General features: G+C 32.8%; 1 protein-coding gene across 3 annotated transcripts; it reads right to left on the reverse strand.

The window, feature by feature from the left end:
• Nucleotides 1-2,445: 2,445 nt before the first annotated feature.
• Nucleotides 2,446-9,530, reverse strand: LOC129310416 (protein PTST homolog 2, chloroplastic). Of its 3 annotated transcripts, none has more exons than XM_054952245.1 (9): nt 9,449-9,530; nt 6,228-7,086; nt 5,750-5,909; nt 5,222-5,417; nt 4,900-5,138; nt 4,110-4,255; nt 3,876-4,023; nt 3,333-3,401; nt 2,446-2,796 (listed from the first exon to the last, which is right to left on the reverse strand). In XM_054952245.1, the coding sequence occupies exons 2-9, from the start codon at nt 6,833-6,835 to the stop codon at nt 2,698-2,700; spliced, it is 1,665 nt and encodes a 554-aa protein (XP_054808220.1). In that variant the 5' UTR covers nt 6,836-7,086; nt 9,449-9,530; the 3' UTR covers nt 2,446-2,697. The 3 variants fall into 3 exon arrangements, with proteins under 3 accessions (XP_054808220.1, XP_054808219.1, XP_054808221.1); XM_054952244.1 differs by lacking the exon at nt 9,449-9,530 and adding an exon at nt 7,183-7,297; XM_054952246.1 differs by lacking the exons at nt 6,228-7,086; nt 9,449-9,530 and adding an exon at nt 8,761-8,928.
• Nucleotides 9,531-16,446: the final 6,916 nt, after the last annotated feature.

The raw sequence follows: 16,446 nt of genomic DNA on the forward strand, positions 1-16,446 counted from the left end.
TTTTTTTTTTTTTTGGTTATACGATATTCCAACTTGAAACCTTATTGAAAAGTCTCAAGTTCTTTACCACTCATTCTAATTGTGGTCACCCACAATATATAGCATTTGAAAAGAAATGAGATGCTACTCATAGTCCTATACATAACAGGTATGAGGAAATGACAATAAAACTTTTTCAAGTTATGTAAATAACAATTTTATCTCTCGAAATGTTATAATATTAAGTGTCTTCATTGTCAATAGTTTTTTTTAGAGAAAAAGTCATTTACTTTTATTGATAAATTGTTATTTTTTATTCAATTCTTGTGATTTTTTTTAAAAAAATTTATGATTATTTAAATAAAAGTTATGAATAAAATTTTTTATTTTAAGAACTTGTTTTTAAATAAAAAAATTATATTTGACAAATTGTGATTTTTTATTTAACTCTTGTGATTCACAAAATAAGTTATTCTTTAAATAAAAATTGTGATTATGGTTTATTTTTCAACAAAATAAATTATACTTGAAAAGTTATGATTTCTTATTTAATTTTTATGATTTATAAAACAAAAATTGTGATGGGGTTTTATTATTTTCAGTAAGAGTAAGAAAGTTTTTTAAAAAAAATTATTAACAAAGATATCCCTAAAGATTTTATTGGTATTATTGCATTTTAAGATATCAAATTATTATTTAAATAATTTAAAAGGATTTTATTCTCATTTTCTCACTAGGTATCTTCTAAAAAGTATTGTTAATACATTTTATAAGTCATTTTATGAATTCATTTCTTCTCCTTAAATAACGCAAATTTCATTTCACCCGCGAAAGGCCCTAAGGCCAGAATAACCTTGCAATTACTATTAATTTTTCCATATATGCCAAATTTTGAATTGTGATATCGGAGTGGCAAGAGAAAGTAAAAAATTAATATGACAGTAGCCCTGTTTCTATTTGTAGGATAAAATTATATAATTCTAACATAGCAATTAAACTAACATAAGTAATTCGTTTGTTAAACTTTCCTTTTCTTTTTTTTCACTTCTATCCTTATTTAATGCTCATTAGAAAGTCAGCACTTATATTAAGCCATTTCATCCATTTAGTAGGGAGATAGTAGGGGGAAAAAATACTATATACTCCTTAAATTTAAGGGAAAAATGACAATTAAAAACCTCATAAGAATATTAATGATAATTATAGATTTTAAATTATTGAATCTCAATAACAAATCATAGTTTTTACTTATAATAAATTATCTTTTGTTGATTGACTTGAGATTCACAGTAGACTTTTATAAATTTTCAACTAATGTTACAAAAAATTTTAAGTATAAAGATAGCAAAAAATTGCAAGTGATTGATTTGCAATTCATAACTAACTTTCGTAAATTTCTAACTGACGTTAAAATAATCCCTCATCTATTTTATAGATTTCCTAAGCCATTTATTTATATATTGATAGTAAAAAAATTACAAGTAATTAGTTTGCAATTCACACATCATAAATTCTCAATTGATGTTATAAATAATTTCAAGTATTTTTTATTAATTTTTCAATTAACTATTCACATTTTTTTAATTGTAAATAAGAATCATGATATGTTATGGAATGCCTAATTATCATTTTCCCTAAATTTTATAATTGTTTTATAAGTAAAAACAAATCATCTTTCAAAACTTTATCCTCTAAACGGAAGTAAAGAAAGTAAAATATACTACTTTCTCATCCCACTGTGTAAAACATTTTTAATCAAAATCATGCATATTAATAAAACTTATTAAATATATTTTATAATTTTATTTTTTTCAAAACAAAATGTCATATTTTGAATGTCAAATCTCTTTTAAAAATATTTTATAAATTGAGATGAATAGAATAGTATAGTTATTAGAGGTAAAAATATAAACTAGTTTGATTTTGTAACAACTTTAATACTTGAACAAGCATCTAATTGTTTAGTATGGTGAGTTTATTAATGGTGACTTACATTTAGTGGCCGGCGGGCTGCACATATTAACCTAATTAAAATATTAAGACTTGAATTTCCAAATATATCTTTTCAAAAGACAGGAACAATCAATTAAAATTGTGAAATAGTATATAAGATCTCAATAAGTAACAATCAATTGTATTAAAGCATTAAAAAATTACGCCCCATTTCCAGGGATGTGAAATATTAAACCTATTTGGTGGCCTGGAATTAGCACGTCAACTACATAATGATAACAATCAACTAACTCGGCTATTTTAGACTGCAAAGCGCGAAAAATAGAATAAGCAAGACACCAGAGCCTTTTCCTACAGAGGGGGAAAAAACCCACACACACACACACACAAACGGTTTAACTCATACCATTTCACCAACTTTGGCCACCGCAGGAACATGAGAATGCCATTCAGGTCAGTTACTCACTTCGAGCACTATAGTTCGATAAAGTACTACGTAAGCATCTCCAAAAGTCGTAAGAACATGCCGGATATTATTGAATGAGTTCAGCTTGTAATTAGTCAAAATACCTGTATCAATTGGCTCCTAAAAGTGCTACACTCGAGTAGGTAACAAATACTCTCTAAGTTCAAAGAATCAATTAGCTGCTCACTATTATTTACATGAGTCAAAATCAAATAAAAATCAGTGGAAGACTAACCTAGTGCATGTAATCTGTTGTGTTCTAAAGAAATATTATCTCATGCTTGCTTAAATGAATCACGTTATTCCTGAATGATAAGGAGATTATTCTCATAGCCATTATTCTGAACAATAGGGCGCAAGGGATCAATTTTCCATTCGCCATCAACAATGAACTTGATCTGCAACAGGGAAGACAAAAAAACATTTAGATTCCTGTTAGGCCTAGCTTCCTGACACAGTATCACATGGCTTTAAGATGTTAGAAATTGGGTAAATAAGCAAATTGGCTCCTAAACTATGGGTTTATAAGTGTCTGAGATTCTAAACCCATCTTTTGTGTAATATCCCTTCAACTTTTGAAAATGGTGCAATTTGACCTCTACAATTAATAAAAGTTAACTTTGATTGTTAGTTGACTAAAAAATAACAAAAAAGACCTCAAAAATTATTAAAAAAGGACCCAAAAACCCAAAAATTATAGAAAAGGACTAAGAATTTTTTTTGGTCCTTTGTAATTTTTGAGGTTTTTTCTGTTTTTTTTTTTGTCAACTAATAGTTAAAGTTAAATTTTATTAATAGCAGAGGCTAGATTATATTATTTTCAAAAGTTAAAAGGAAATATTGTACAAAAAATAAGTTTAGAGTCTCAGACGTTATTAAACCTATAATTTAGAGGCTAATTTACTCATTTACCATAAAAATTAATACAACTAACCTCATATTTTCCTGGATACAACTGTAGGTACACAGAAAAGACACCAGCATTTGACTTCTCCATCTTTCTCTGCAATCAAACCTATCTGTCACTAATTTTATAAATATGCATTTTACGATTTACTAGTATATTGGGTGTGACATCCAAAAATTTTGATACGTAACAGACACGTAATATTCCAGTGTAATTTAACCCAAGAATGCCACAAAAAACATATAGACAAAATATTACAAATAAACTAGACAGGGAAGTCAAGGAGGTCCTGAACAAATCATTAACGAAAAAAAAAAAAGATGTTTCTAGCATACAAATATGCTCCTATGATTGTATATATTTTCTGGTATGACTCAATGTTAGTTTTTCGAGAATAATGAAGTATGCAAACTTGAGCTTCAAAGAACACTACTTTAAGAAGCCCTGCCAAGTGCAAAAAGGATGCTCAACTTGATATGGGTCACATCATAAAGAGTTTTGATGTATCTATTATTGGGCAATACTGATACTTTAGATCAATCTGAAAATGTTCACAAAAAGCGGCCATACCTTGGAGGACCAACCATCAAATGATCCTGCAAGAAGTACTTCTGAGGCTGAATTTGGCCAAACCACACAAATAGTCTTTAGAAATGTTAAAGCTCTACGAGAATTATCAATCCTCTTCTGCTTCTCTTCAATGGTCTTATTCGCATCCCTGGGAGAAAAGAATGTGCCACTATTAGCGTCAATATTAAGGTAACTGGAGATATATGAAATGAAATGAATAGAATCTACATATACATTATTGCCAGCGTCATCTTTCCTTCTAACACTGCCAATTTAGCACGAATTGAGCGCAGTCTATCCTGAGCTTTAAAGATCTCATTTTCCTGGAATTCCCAGGCATCAGAAAGCTTTTGAAGATCATCATCAGATCTTTTCTTGCCCTATTGAAGAACATACAGCAGGGAAGGAAGATTAGCATAACATCCCAAGGAGAGGCTTCTTTGTGCTAATCATCATAGTAAAAGAAAAAAAATTTATAAAAAAAGCAATCAGGATCAGATAGGCTCATTGAGCTTAAAGGAATCCAAATTAAGAAAAGGAAAAAATGTTACAACTCTTTCATCATCAATACAAGATATTCCTGGTTTTGCATAGGCATAACTACAAGCACAAAGAGTTCTAGGTTAATAATCATCATTCGGCACATATACTCCAACATAATGTATGATGGGATGACATAAATTAACGGATAATATCCTTTAATGATTGATTGTTTTTGTGAAATTTTCTCCATTCAAAAGAAAGTTGCACCAAGGCTTCCCTCACCTCTATTATCCAGGAAAGAACAATGGCAACAAGATTAACCTTCTCACTTTTCATATAAGTCTCTTATTTTCCCATATGTCTAAAATTAAGATTAGATGAGGGTCAAGGCAAAGCATAACCAATTACTGAATTATTGTGATTTGTGATACATAAAAAAGGTGCATATACCTAAGCTAAACAAAGTATAACTGTCCTGTTTCCCTTTTTCCCAATTTGGCTACCGTAATTTACAGTAAAGTGACCCTTATTCACTACTCACCGTCTGCATTCCAACTTTATCCACGCCAGATCTCAATGACTGAAGTACAGAAGATAGCTCCGACTCCAGCTGCTGGATGCGGCTTTTTATTTCCTTGTAATTTGCCTTCCCACCAGGAGGACTTGAGTCTCCCTCTCTATTTATAGGTGTAGCAGCAAACTGTCTTATTTCAAGGACATCATTTCCTGAAACGTCAGCCCCAGCTCCTTGACCAGTTCCACCGGGTGCAATTTCAGCATCTATATGGAGTATTACTACAAAGACATTAGTTGATCCCCCTGACTAAGCCGGACACAACCCATAAAGTATTCACATAGATTACCTTCAAAATTTTCAAATGCGGAACCATTTCTCTGAATAATCCAACTTCTCCACATATGAGGCTCAAGTGAGTTTCTTAAATCATGATTACCAGTTAGAGATCTGTGCTGACCAAGCTTGCTCTGGAAACCACCAGGAGGACTGCTGGTTGAGCTTACTAAGGTGGGTTTAGTGATTTTATCAAAGTCAGCTGCTACCTTTAAAATATAGTAGAAAGCAAAAAATTTTAAAAATTATTTTGAAGAGGAGCACAAGAAATCTATGATAAGGCAAACAAAAGCTGCAACGAGAACACCTGCAGTCAGCCAGTGTTTGACCTTTTTTATACAACATCTAATAGCAAGCTTTTTTAACTGATGAGTTGACATATATCATAGATCACAAATTAAAAGTATGCAATCTATATAAAATTCCAGTAATATTCAATTATCCCAGACCTTGTGAATCTACATATAATTGGCATTGACATATCGATTCAAATAATCCATAGAATCATAAAAGACATTTTAATGGAGTAAAATTTACTTACTGAATTTATAGTAGATCTATTATGACTTTCGTCTCTATCTTCACTATCTCCAGGTGAAACATTATCTTCTTTGTGTCTGAACCCAAGTCCTAAAGCACTATTTCTCTCTTTCTCCAGTCGATTCAATATACCCTCAATACCAGACTGCTCAGCAATTTCCCTGTCAGACAGGAAATTAAACTTATGCTACCAGTTCAAGATTCATATTTAATGCATGCATTAAAGAATAGCAACAAGGCAAAGAAAAAGAATGACATCGTGGAATATTATAACAAATCGTGATGTCCAAAAAATTACATTTGCGTTAGATTAACATATTAGGACATCAAGATGAAGGAGTACATGAGTACAGATTCCACAGAGTTGATAGCATTGAAACCCGCTTTGGGGTTCCTAAACCACTCCCTATAGCTCAGGCGGCAAACATTTATGCAACAGTACTGCTAATGAAAAATGTGCATCAAAACGGAAGTCTCACACTGATCTACCAGGCGATACAGCTAGTTGAGAATAGTTAGCTGATGAAAAAACTCGGCCAGAAGCCCGAATTTTCTCGATTTCAAATTTACTGCTATGGTATATAGCATCACATTCATTCTTGGACAATAAATCCTCATCTTGAACATGCACTTCTCCCGATCCTTTTTCGGCATCTTCATCCAAATCCCACCCAAGGGCAAGCCAGCCTCCTTTTTTGATGATGGCATCAACCAAATCCATCCTTCCAGAATCAATCAACTCTTTCTTGGTTGGAAACGCTTTTGGCTTTTTGGAATTCTTCATGAACTCCAAAATCTCCGCCTCGAGAGAGAAATCTCCCTCGCAATCCCAGTCTTTGCACCTTCTCAAGAACCCAGAGTAACCCCAATACAAACCTTTGTAACAGTTCCCCTTCTTGAAAGAATCCAAGCACCCCAGCAGCGACCCAGTCTCGTTGACAAGATTCAAAGCCGTGAACTGCTGCACCGCCCTCCTCCGTCCCCACGAATCAACGACAAACAAATGGGAGGGAAAGCGCAGAGAGCTCAAATCCGCTAAGGAATTGTGGGGGAGAAGCAAGCAAGCAGAAGCAGTAAGGGAATGCATGGTTCAGGCATTTCGTCGAACAGTATATCGGCAGAAGGCCAAGAATGAAGGTGGCGAAAGGCGGGAGATGAAGAAATGGGTAAGACTTAAGAGAGTTAATCAAGCGCCGAACAAAACCACTGAAAAGCGAGGGACTGCATTAATGATTTGGTCCCTCGCTTTCAACACTGTCACTGAATTATTTGGCTTGTTTCCTTTTATTTTTTTGGTTGTCAGCGTGCTCCGCCGGACACTTGCGGGGAAAGCAAAGCCTGAATAAGAAATAGAGAAAAGAAAGGAAAAGAGCGATTGAATTTACTGTTTATTGCCGTGTTTGGATAACGCAGAAAATTGAGTTAGAAACATACGAATGCTTGGCGAAGTCCAAGATCCCCTCTTCTACTTCCCGAGTTCCTCCTCGCCATTTCCTGATTTTGGCTTCTTCCTGCGTAATGTGCGTACTGAGAAACCCGATGCTTTTTGGCTCAACCTTGAGAAACCACGTGACTTCCCGAGCTTCCACGATATATGTGGCGATAAATATAAAATAAAAAAACATAATTTTTAATTCATGCAGAACACTTTACTCAAATTTTATTATTAATTTTTATATTTTTTTAATATTTAAATTTTTATATTTTTATTTTTCATGTTTTATGTTCGTTTAAGTACCTTCACTTTGATCATTTTAATCATTTACAGATCTAAAATATTAAAAAATGAAGGTATAAAGATTCAAAATACTTAAAAAAAGTGAACCAACCTATAATAAAATATGAACAAAGTGTAAAGATTAAAAATTATTTCTTTTTCTAAAATTAAATTAGAATATGTAGAATTATATTATATTTATATAAAATTTTTATATGTTTATTATTTAAAAAATAAATTATATTATATGATTGTGTGGACTGAATTGGCGCTCTCAGGCCACATGTGCGTCTTGGGAGTCCTAAATCAGAAATAAAGTAGTCCGCAGCCTAATACATTCGGCCATGTTCACGGATAACTGAAACACTGCGTTTGAAAAGCATAGCAACTCACGTCAAGCCAATCCTCCAACTCCCACCCTCTCCCGATGAGGCACACCGGCAATTCTCCCACTTATCTAGTTACTTGCTTTCTTGGCACCAAAATTTGAATTTAAAAGAGGGCGTTGTTGCCTTTTTATATAAAAGGCAATGAGTGCATAAACTCTAATTCTCTCTTGACGCTTTATGAACTCAACACACCCAAATCAATTTGCCCAAACGCAAAGACTCAAAAGAATTGACTCAACACACCCAAATCGTTTCTTGCCCTATTGAAGAACATACAGCAGGGAAGGAAGATTAGCATAACATCCCAAGGAGAGAGTTCTTTGTGTTGATCACCAAAGTAAAAGAAAAAAAAATTATAAAAAAAGCAATCAGGATCAGATAGGCTCATTGAGCTTAAAGGAATCCAAATTAACAAAAGGAAAAAAGATTAAAACTCTTTCATCATCAATACAAGATAGTCCTGATTTTACATGAGCATAACAACAAGCACAAAGAGTTCTAGTTTAATAATCATCATTTGGCACATATACTCTAACATAATGTATCATGGGATGACATAAATTAACGGATAATATCCTTTAATGATTGATTGGTTTTGTGAATTTTTCTCCATCCAAAAGAAAGTTGCACCAAGGCTCCCCTCCCCTCTATTATCTAGGAAAGAAAAATGGCAACAAGATTCACCCTCGTTCACTTTTCATATAAGCATTTTATTTTCCTATATGTCTAAAATTAAGATTAGATCAGGGTCAAGGAAAAGCATAACCAATTACTGAATTATTGTGATTTGTGATACATAAAAAAGGTGCATAGACCTAAGCTAAACAAAGTATAACTGTGCTATTTCCCCTTTTCCCAATTTGGCTGCGGTAATTTACAGTAAAGTGACCCTTATTCACTACTCACCGTCTGCATTCCAACTTCATCCACGCCAGACCTCAATGACTGAAGTACTGAAGATAGCTCCGACTCCAGCTGCTGGATGCGGCTTTTTATTTCCTTGTAATTTGCCTTCCCACCAGGAGGACTTGAGTCTCCCTCTCTATTTATAGGTGTAGCAGCAAACTGTCTTATTTCAAGAACATCATTTCCTGAAACATCAGCCCCAGCTCCTTGACCAGTTCCACCGGGTGCAATTTCAGCATCTATATGGAGTATTATTACAAAGACATTAGTTGATCCTCTTGACTAAGCCGGACACAACCCATAAAGTATTCACATAGATTACCTTCAAAATTTTCAAATGAGGAACCATTTCTCTGAATAATCCAACTTCTCCACATATCAGGCTCAAGTGAGTTTCTTAAATCATGATTACCAGTTAGAGATCTGTGCTGACCAAGCTTGCTCTGGAAACTACCAGGAGGACTGCTGGTTGAGCTTACTAAGGTGGGTTTGGTGATTTTATCAAAGTCAGCTGCTACCTTTAAAATATAGTAGAAAGCAAAAATTTTTAAAAATTATTTTGAAGAGGAGCACAAGAAATCTATGATAAGGCAAACAAAAGCTGCAACGAGAACACCTGCAGTCAGCGATTGAATTTACTGTTTATTGCCGTGTTTGGATAACGCAGAAAATTGAGTTAGAAACATACGAATGCTTGGCTAAGTCCAAGATCCCCTCTTCTACTTCCCGAGTTCCTCCTCGCCATTTCCTGATTTTGGCTTCTTCCTGCGTAATGTGCGTACTGAGAAACCCGATGCTTTTTGGCTCAACCTTGAGAAACCACGTGACTTCCCGAGCTTCCACGATATATGTGGCGATAAATATAAAATAAAAAAAAGCATAATTTTTAATTCACGCAAAACACTTTACTCATATTTTTTTTTATTAGTCTTTGTATATTTTTTAATATTTTAAATTTTTATATTTTTACTTTTTATATTTTACGTTCATTTAAGATACCTTCAATTTAATTATTTTAATCATTTAAGGACTTAAAACATCAAAAAATAAAGATATAGGGATTTAAAATATTGAGAAAAAAGTGAAAGGACCTGTAATAAAACACCAGCAAAGTGTAAAGATTAAAAATTATTTTTTTTCCTAAAATTAAATTAGAATATGTAGAATTATATTATATTTATATAAAATCTTTATATGTTTATTATTTAAAAAATAAATTATATTATATGATTGTGTGGACTGAATTGGCGCTCTCAGGCCACATGTGCGTCTTGGGAGTCTTAAATCAGAAATAAAAGTAGTCCGCAGCCTAGGACATTCGGCCATGTTCACGGATAACTGAAACACCGCGTTTGAAAAGCATAGCAACTCACGTCAAGCCAATCCTCCAACTCCCACCCTCTCCCGATGAGGCACACCGGCAATTCTCCCACTTATCTAGTTACTTGCTTTCTTGGCACCAAAATTTGAATTTAAAAGAGGGCGTTGTTGCCTTTTTATATAAAAGGCAATGAGTGCATAAACTCTAATTCTCTCTTGACGCTTTATGAACTCAACACACCCAAATCAATTTGCCCAAACGCAAAGACTCAAAAGAATTGACCCGACATCATTACAAGTTCGCCCTTTGGGACTAGTTTTGTCACTACGGCTTAGACATGCGAGGCTATTTTTCTCTTCATCCAACAAAGTATTAGTTGCATTTATTCATCAATAATGCAATCAAGTCTCGTACGTTTTTTGATCCCCTTAGTTTCTTGTCCAACTTTGGCACTTTAAGAAAATTGTAATAAAAGACCTTAAGAACCTATAGTCCCACACAATCATTTGATCTATTATTGTTCATTTTGAGGATTCATTCCTCAAACACGCCTAGCAAGTAACACAATGCTCCAAATCCAAATCATAAAACCCAACCAACAATTATTTATAACTTTTATAGCTTATTATAAATATAAATTTTATCACCTATTCATATGTTTTTTAAGAAAATTAATACTTTGGTCATTATAATTATAATTCAGTTTTTAAAATTTATAATAAATTAAGGTTGTGTTTTGATAGGTGGATTTGGATTGAGAATTTAAATTTAAAATTTCATATTTAAAATCTCACATTTAAAATTTATGAATTCTCAATCATTGATTTGGATGGTATAAAAAATTTAAAATTATAATATTAAAAATACTTGTTTGAATCTTAAATAAAATTCTAAATTTTCAATTCTATGTTTGAATTTAATGGCAACTCGGACGACATCGGCAATTCAATCTCGGTTAACTTGACTATCTAAACTCGGACAACATAAGTAGTCCATTCTCAATCGGCAATAGCAGTCTGGTTCTGGTCAGAATTGGTGTTCTAGCCCTAGAAGCATCAGTGGACCAGTCTTGATCAGCGATAATGGTCTTGTCCTAGTTGGTGATCATAGTCTAATCTCGATGAAAGTTAACAGTCCAATCGCTAATTGATGCTGGCTATAATACTCTAAAATTTACATCAATTTTTTGCAAATTATACAAGTTCATACTAAACTTTATCCATCAAATACATACCATGATAGAAAAGAGTCCATCATAATAATAAAGGATAAAACTTACTTTTCAAAACATTACTATAGTAAATAAAAATTTATCGTGATGGAAAAGATTTTAGATAATATTTTGAAACGTTATACTATAGTAGAAAAAAGGTTACCATAGTAATTAAGAGTTGAAATTATTTTTATAAAAATATACTATAGTAAAAAGAGCTTTTTTTAGAAATCAAACATTTCTTGAATTAGACTACCATGGTAAAATATGATCTATCATGATAGAAAATATTAAATATAATAAAATAGATTTATCATGGTAAATAAGGAAGTAAATAACTAAAACAAATAACTATCAATGGAAAACTGAGTTAAATAATGTATACATCATGGGATCTATTAAAAACAAGTATTTAAACCAAATAAAATGATAGAAAAAGTAATTAAAAGTGAAGCATGATTCTCAAGAAGCTAAGTTGTCCAAAAATAATTTTATTAGAGGTAAAAGGATCTAAAGAAACTATTTCAGAAATGAAAAATTAAGCATGGGCAATTTTGACAAAATTTATGTCATATGTCGCGATGTACTTTCCATATACCACACATATTAATGACTTGTTTGTCACAATGTTTTGAAATTGTTTTAAGCCAGTGTTGTAACAAATAAGTATAGCAAGCAAATTAATAATTGTCGTAAGGTAATTAAACACACACACTAAGGTCGAAACTTATACGACTGAGCTGTCATTAATCTTCATACGTCCTAGTTCAAGTCATGGAAAGATTTGAATCTCTATTTATATTTTTTTTATATTTTAAAATTTGTAATTATGATGAATAAACCTTACTTGTAATTAATTATATACAAGAGTTGATCTTTTAGTTCAAATCCTGAAGAGATATGTCTCTATTGACGGAGGTGTAGCTAATCTGCAAATGCCTTAATTCAAGTCCTGAAGAGATTTATCTCTTGTAATAGAGGTATATGTGATTTTCAGCTTCACTACATGCGGCGTCCATTTTCTAAATTGTTGTTGATCTATGTCCATCTCTTTTCTTTCAATGAGAGGCAATATTATTATTTCTTTATGAAATATAATATCAAATCAGTACTTCTAAATTGCAATGACATATCATAAATTCAAGAGATTTTTTTTTTAATAAATCTGGTCAAGAGGACCTCAATGAAATTTTCCCAACTAAAAACACAGTTTCATGATCTATTATTATTATTATTTCTTGACTAGATTTCGGCGGTCATTTTAAGAAGGGAAAACATTGTTGCATCTTCAACGCTCTTCGATTATTTTGTGAAGATCTTTTTTTTATTATTATTATTATTTGTGGAGATCCTAAGAGTAAGATTTTTCCGTGTCTTCAAATGCAGACGTGGTTTGAACATCTGTACATGCGACAAATCACAAAATACATATTTCGTTGAAAAGTTAAATCATTTGAAAAATTAAATAGTTTTCTTCTAAAGTTATTGAATGTTCAATTTTTTTTATACAAGTCATAACTTATGAGTAATACAAATATTTATAAATCATATATAATATGTACGAGTACATATCCGCAGTTATTAATAAATGAAAATAAAATTTTTGTGTGGCAACAACTTCCATATTACATATAAACCATATAATCTCCCTATCTGTAAAAATGCTTAATGCTTAATTTTGTTAGGAAAAATTAGTTTATTTGTATGTGGGCTGGTTTTGACTCACCGCATAACTTGAAACACACTAAGTGTGATGCAGCATGACCCCATGAGGGCACAAGTTAAAATCAAAATGAGAGCAAGCCATCACTCTCGATACCCGGGAGCCACGGTTGGAAGTGGAAGACCAATTGCCAGTGATGTTTGAACTGCCTCCAAATTGGTGGCGGCGTGTCATTTTACTGTTGATGTGCACTGTCTTTTGCTGATACACAAGTATGTGACTATAATTCTATGCTTCTTCCTCGCTCTTCCTGGTCTTTATCAGACTGCTGTCTTCACACTGGCCAACATTACACTCTGGCTCTTTTTGCCATCTCTGCGGTCAATTTGTGAACAGCACGTGTCTCATTAAATGCTAGCTAGCTCTTCTTCCCCCACTCAATAGTCATATCCAAGCCTGAGGTTAATAATCCAAGATGGTCTGCTTTTTAAAGTTTTCACTGTCTCTCAGGAATTGCAACAAACAGCTGTGTTGCACGATTCCGCTGCGACATGCAACCTACCTATATTTATTTGTTTATATTATTCATCAAAGCTAGCTAGCGCACCTGATGAACCCAAGATCAATCTGAAAGTGACAGCAAAAATGAACAAGCAAGGATCATTAACATATATCATATAACTATAGTAATATAACGGGGTTATGAGAGATTGAGATAACATGTATGTAAGCATATGTCTAAGAAGTCTCGCTACAGCTCTAACCTAGACCAATATCGTTTAGCTTTTGCAGGAACCACCTGAGGGTTTATGCGATAGGGACATCTTGGGCATTGCCTCGGTTGGGCCCCGATGAATATCCAAAAAGAAGAAGAAGAAGAAGAAGACAACTATGTGACTCTAAATATCACTCCAATTAGCGAGCCAGTCAGCGCTCCAATGCCCTTCCCTGTACATAGCTGTCTTTTGAGAGTGAAAGTGATCAATGATGGGAGGAACAAATTAAAGCGATCGATAAGAGCATCATTATCGTAATTCATTTTGAGAGATGTGAAGTTTGGGAGAGATTAATCAGACTCTGATTTGATTTGTAGCAAAGGTGGCCATGAAACCTTCATCCACTACACCTTCCTTGGTCAGCACATTACCGCGGGCAGCGACCCTGACGAGGGGAGCTTCTCCAGCATCGGCATATTCATCGCCGGCAACAACAAGGAATCGTGCTTTCTGGTGAAGCCATTAATTAACACAATCTCTGGACTACATCAATTGCCAAAAATAAGGCCACTTCATTTGGAGTTGGAGGCGCAGGGATTTATCTGAAACTTGGTGGGTTGACGCGGGCTAGGATAATGAATTCATACATGGATTACACTTGTTATTGTTGCTGAAGACCCAGTTCAGCTTCACACCTCAAGTGTTCTTGCATATGTTGCTCCCTAAATCATCGTGAATAACACGTCAAGTTGGTCCAAATAAATTGCCGACGCCTTGTGTGAAGAAGCAGAAGGTGGCCTATATTGACTGTTAGTATAGAGGAACATAGGAATTTGGAAGTCTGGATCTCATGTCTATTGCCAAGGAATGTCAAGTATGTGTCGGAGGGAGTTTTAAGCTAAGCCCATCATCACACTCAAGGCTGGCCTAGTTGGTTATATGACAAGGCCCAGAGTTTCAGGCCACCGTTTTGAGTCAACCTAGGGGCTTGGGTCGTCGAAAATATTTAATCATGGGCTCGAAAATATTGTCCCATTGCAAAGCCCAAATTTTGAAACATCCAGGGGAAAACGCTTAACATTGGCTTCCTTTTTAAAATTTTAATAAAAATCTTATCTTAATCTTTTTAAATTAAAATCCTTTTAATAAAGTCTTACTATCTAATTGTATAGCTAGTCAAGTTGGAAGATTATGTTGTCCATTTGCACATCCCAACCTTTTCCTTTATATAATACATGGCATCATGATAGAATATGGGATAAGATATAATTAGAGTAATTTTAGAAATTTAGGATTATTTAGCAATGATTTTTTGAATAAGAATATTTAAAATATCCATTAGGTTAATTATAATTTAATTAGGTTTCATTATCATTATATTTTCTAGGATTATTTTATATTTTGTTTATTTTAATAAAATGAGATATCTAAGTCATCTAGATTATCTTACTATCTTTTAAGATTATATTAGATTTTGAATTATTATTAATTTAATACTTATAAGGCTTTATAAATAAATCTAGGTTTTTTTAAAAAAAAAAAAAAACTGAAGTATTGATATTGATTGAATAAAGTATTCTGCATTGTTCCAGCTCCCCTCCCTCTTGTCCCCTCCTTATCTCTTTCCCCCTTTCCCTCCATGTTTCACATCACAATGACTCAATCAAACTAGACGAAGCCAAGTTGTTATTGGTCAAAAAAAGAGAAGCAAATTGATTATTTTGGGAGATAAAATATTCTTGCTTGCTATTTCTGGAACAGTTGCAACCGCAACCAACAGGTCTAATTTATGAAGTCAGGTACGATAATCAATGGAAATTGGGTGACAAGACCAGCATTTGCTTGCATTAATGTATAAGTGGGACAATATCTATCTAAAGGAACGTGCATTATCATTTGAAGATAAACAGATAATACTTTGTCTTTAACCATAAGTGATGTTCAACATTAATCATTGTCTGAACAGAAAATAATATAGAAAGATATATATATATATATATATATAGGTCGCGTAATAATGGGATCGACTTAATACGAGATCAAGTAATTTATATCTGAATTATATGTTGCTAATTAAATTAATTTAGTTTTAATTGTGTTATGTGACAACTTGAATTATGGAATGACCATCACTTGCACATTGTTTTCTACTGGGGATGATGACATTTCTTCTGTGTGTCATCCACTTTATTTTCTACAGGGTCAGACATGTGCGTTTCAATTCATTTTCAGGATATATCCAACAATGTTGCGCGAACTGTTTTTTCTTTCATGATGTATTTGACTTAGAAATTGAAGTAAGAAATAATTAAATTTAACACGAGGGTGATCAGTTATTATCATGAGTTTCATATCAAGAAATTTTACTAATAAAGTAGCGTGTATAAATGTTAAAAACTTTTTCACTTAATATATCATTTTTTTTATATGTGTTCTCCCTTTAGATTTATGCTCATATTTTGCAACAATTATAATTGAAGATCTTACCAAAAAAAAATTAATGTAAGCCCAAGACATACAAGTTGTACATATAAAAATTTGAATTAGAATTTTTATACCAGCCCTCATTTTATATTAATTTTTTATACAATTTTTTTTTGGCAAAACATTCGCTAGCCAGTACCAAAAGACGAATGGCGTCCCCAAAGAAATTTAGCGTGCGTTTGGTTTGTAGTTTGCTAAAATTTTATTTGATAAAAGTTTATTTGGTGAAAATCAGTTTAGTAAAAGTTAGTTGTTGTAACGAAATTTGTTTGGATATATTTTTTCAAAA

This window comes from Prosopis cineraria, unplaced genomic scaffold, assembly GCF_029017545.1.
Source record: "Prosopis cineraria cultivar Desert tree isolate PC_DT_omini unplaced genomic scaffold, ASM2901754v1 PC5, whole genome shotgun sequence".
NCBI classification, from domain to species: domain Eukaryota; kingdom Viridiplantae; phylum Streptophyta; class Magnoliopsida; order Fabales; family Fabaceae; genus Prosopis; species Prosopis cineraria.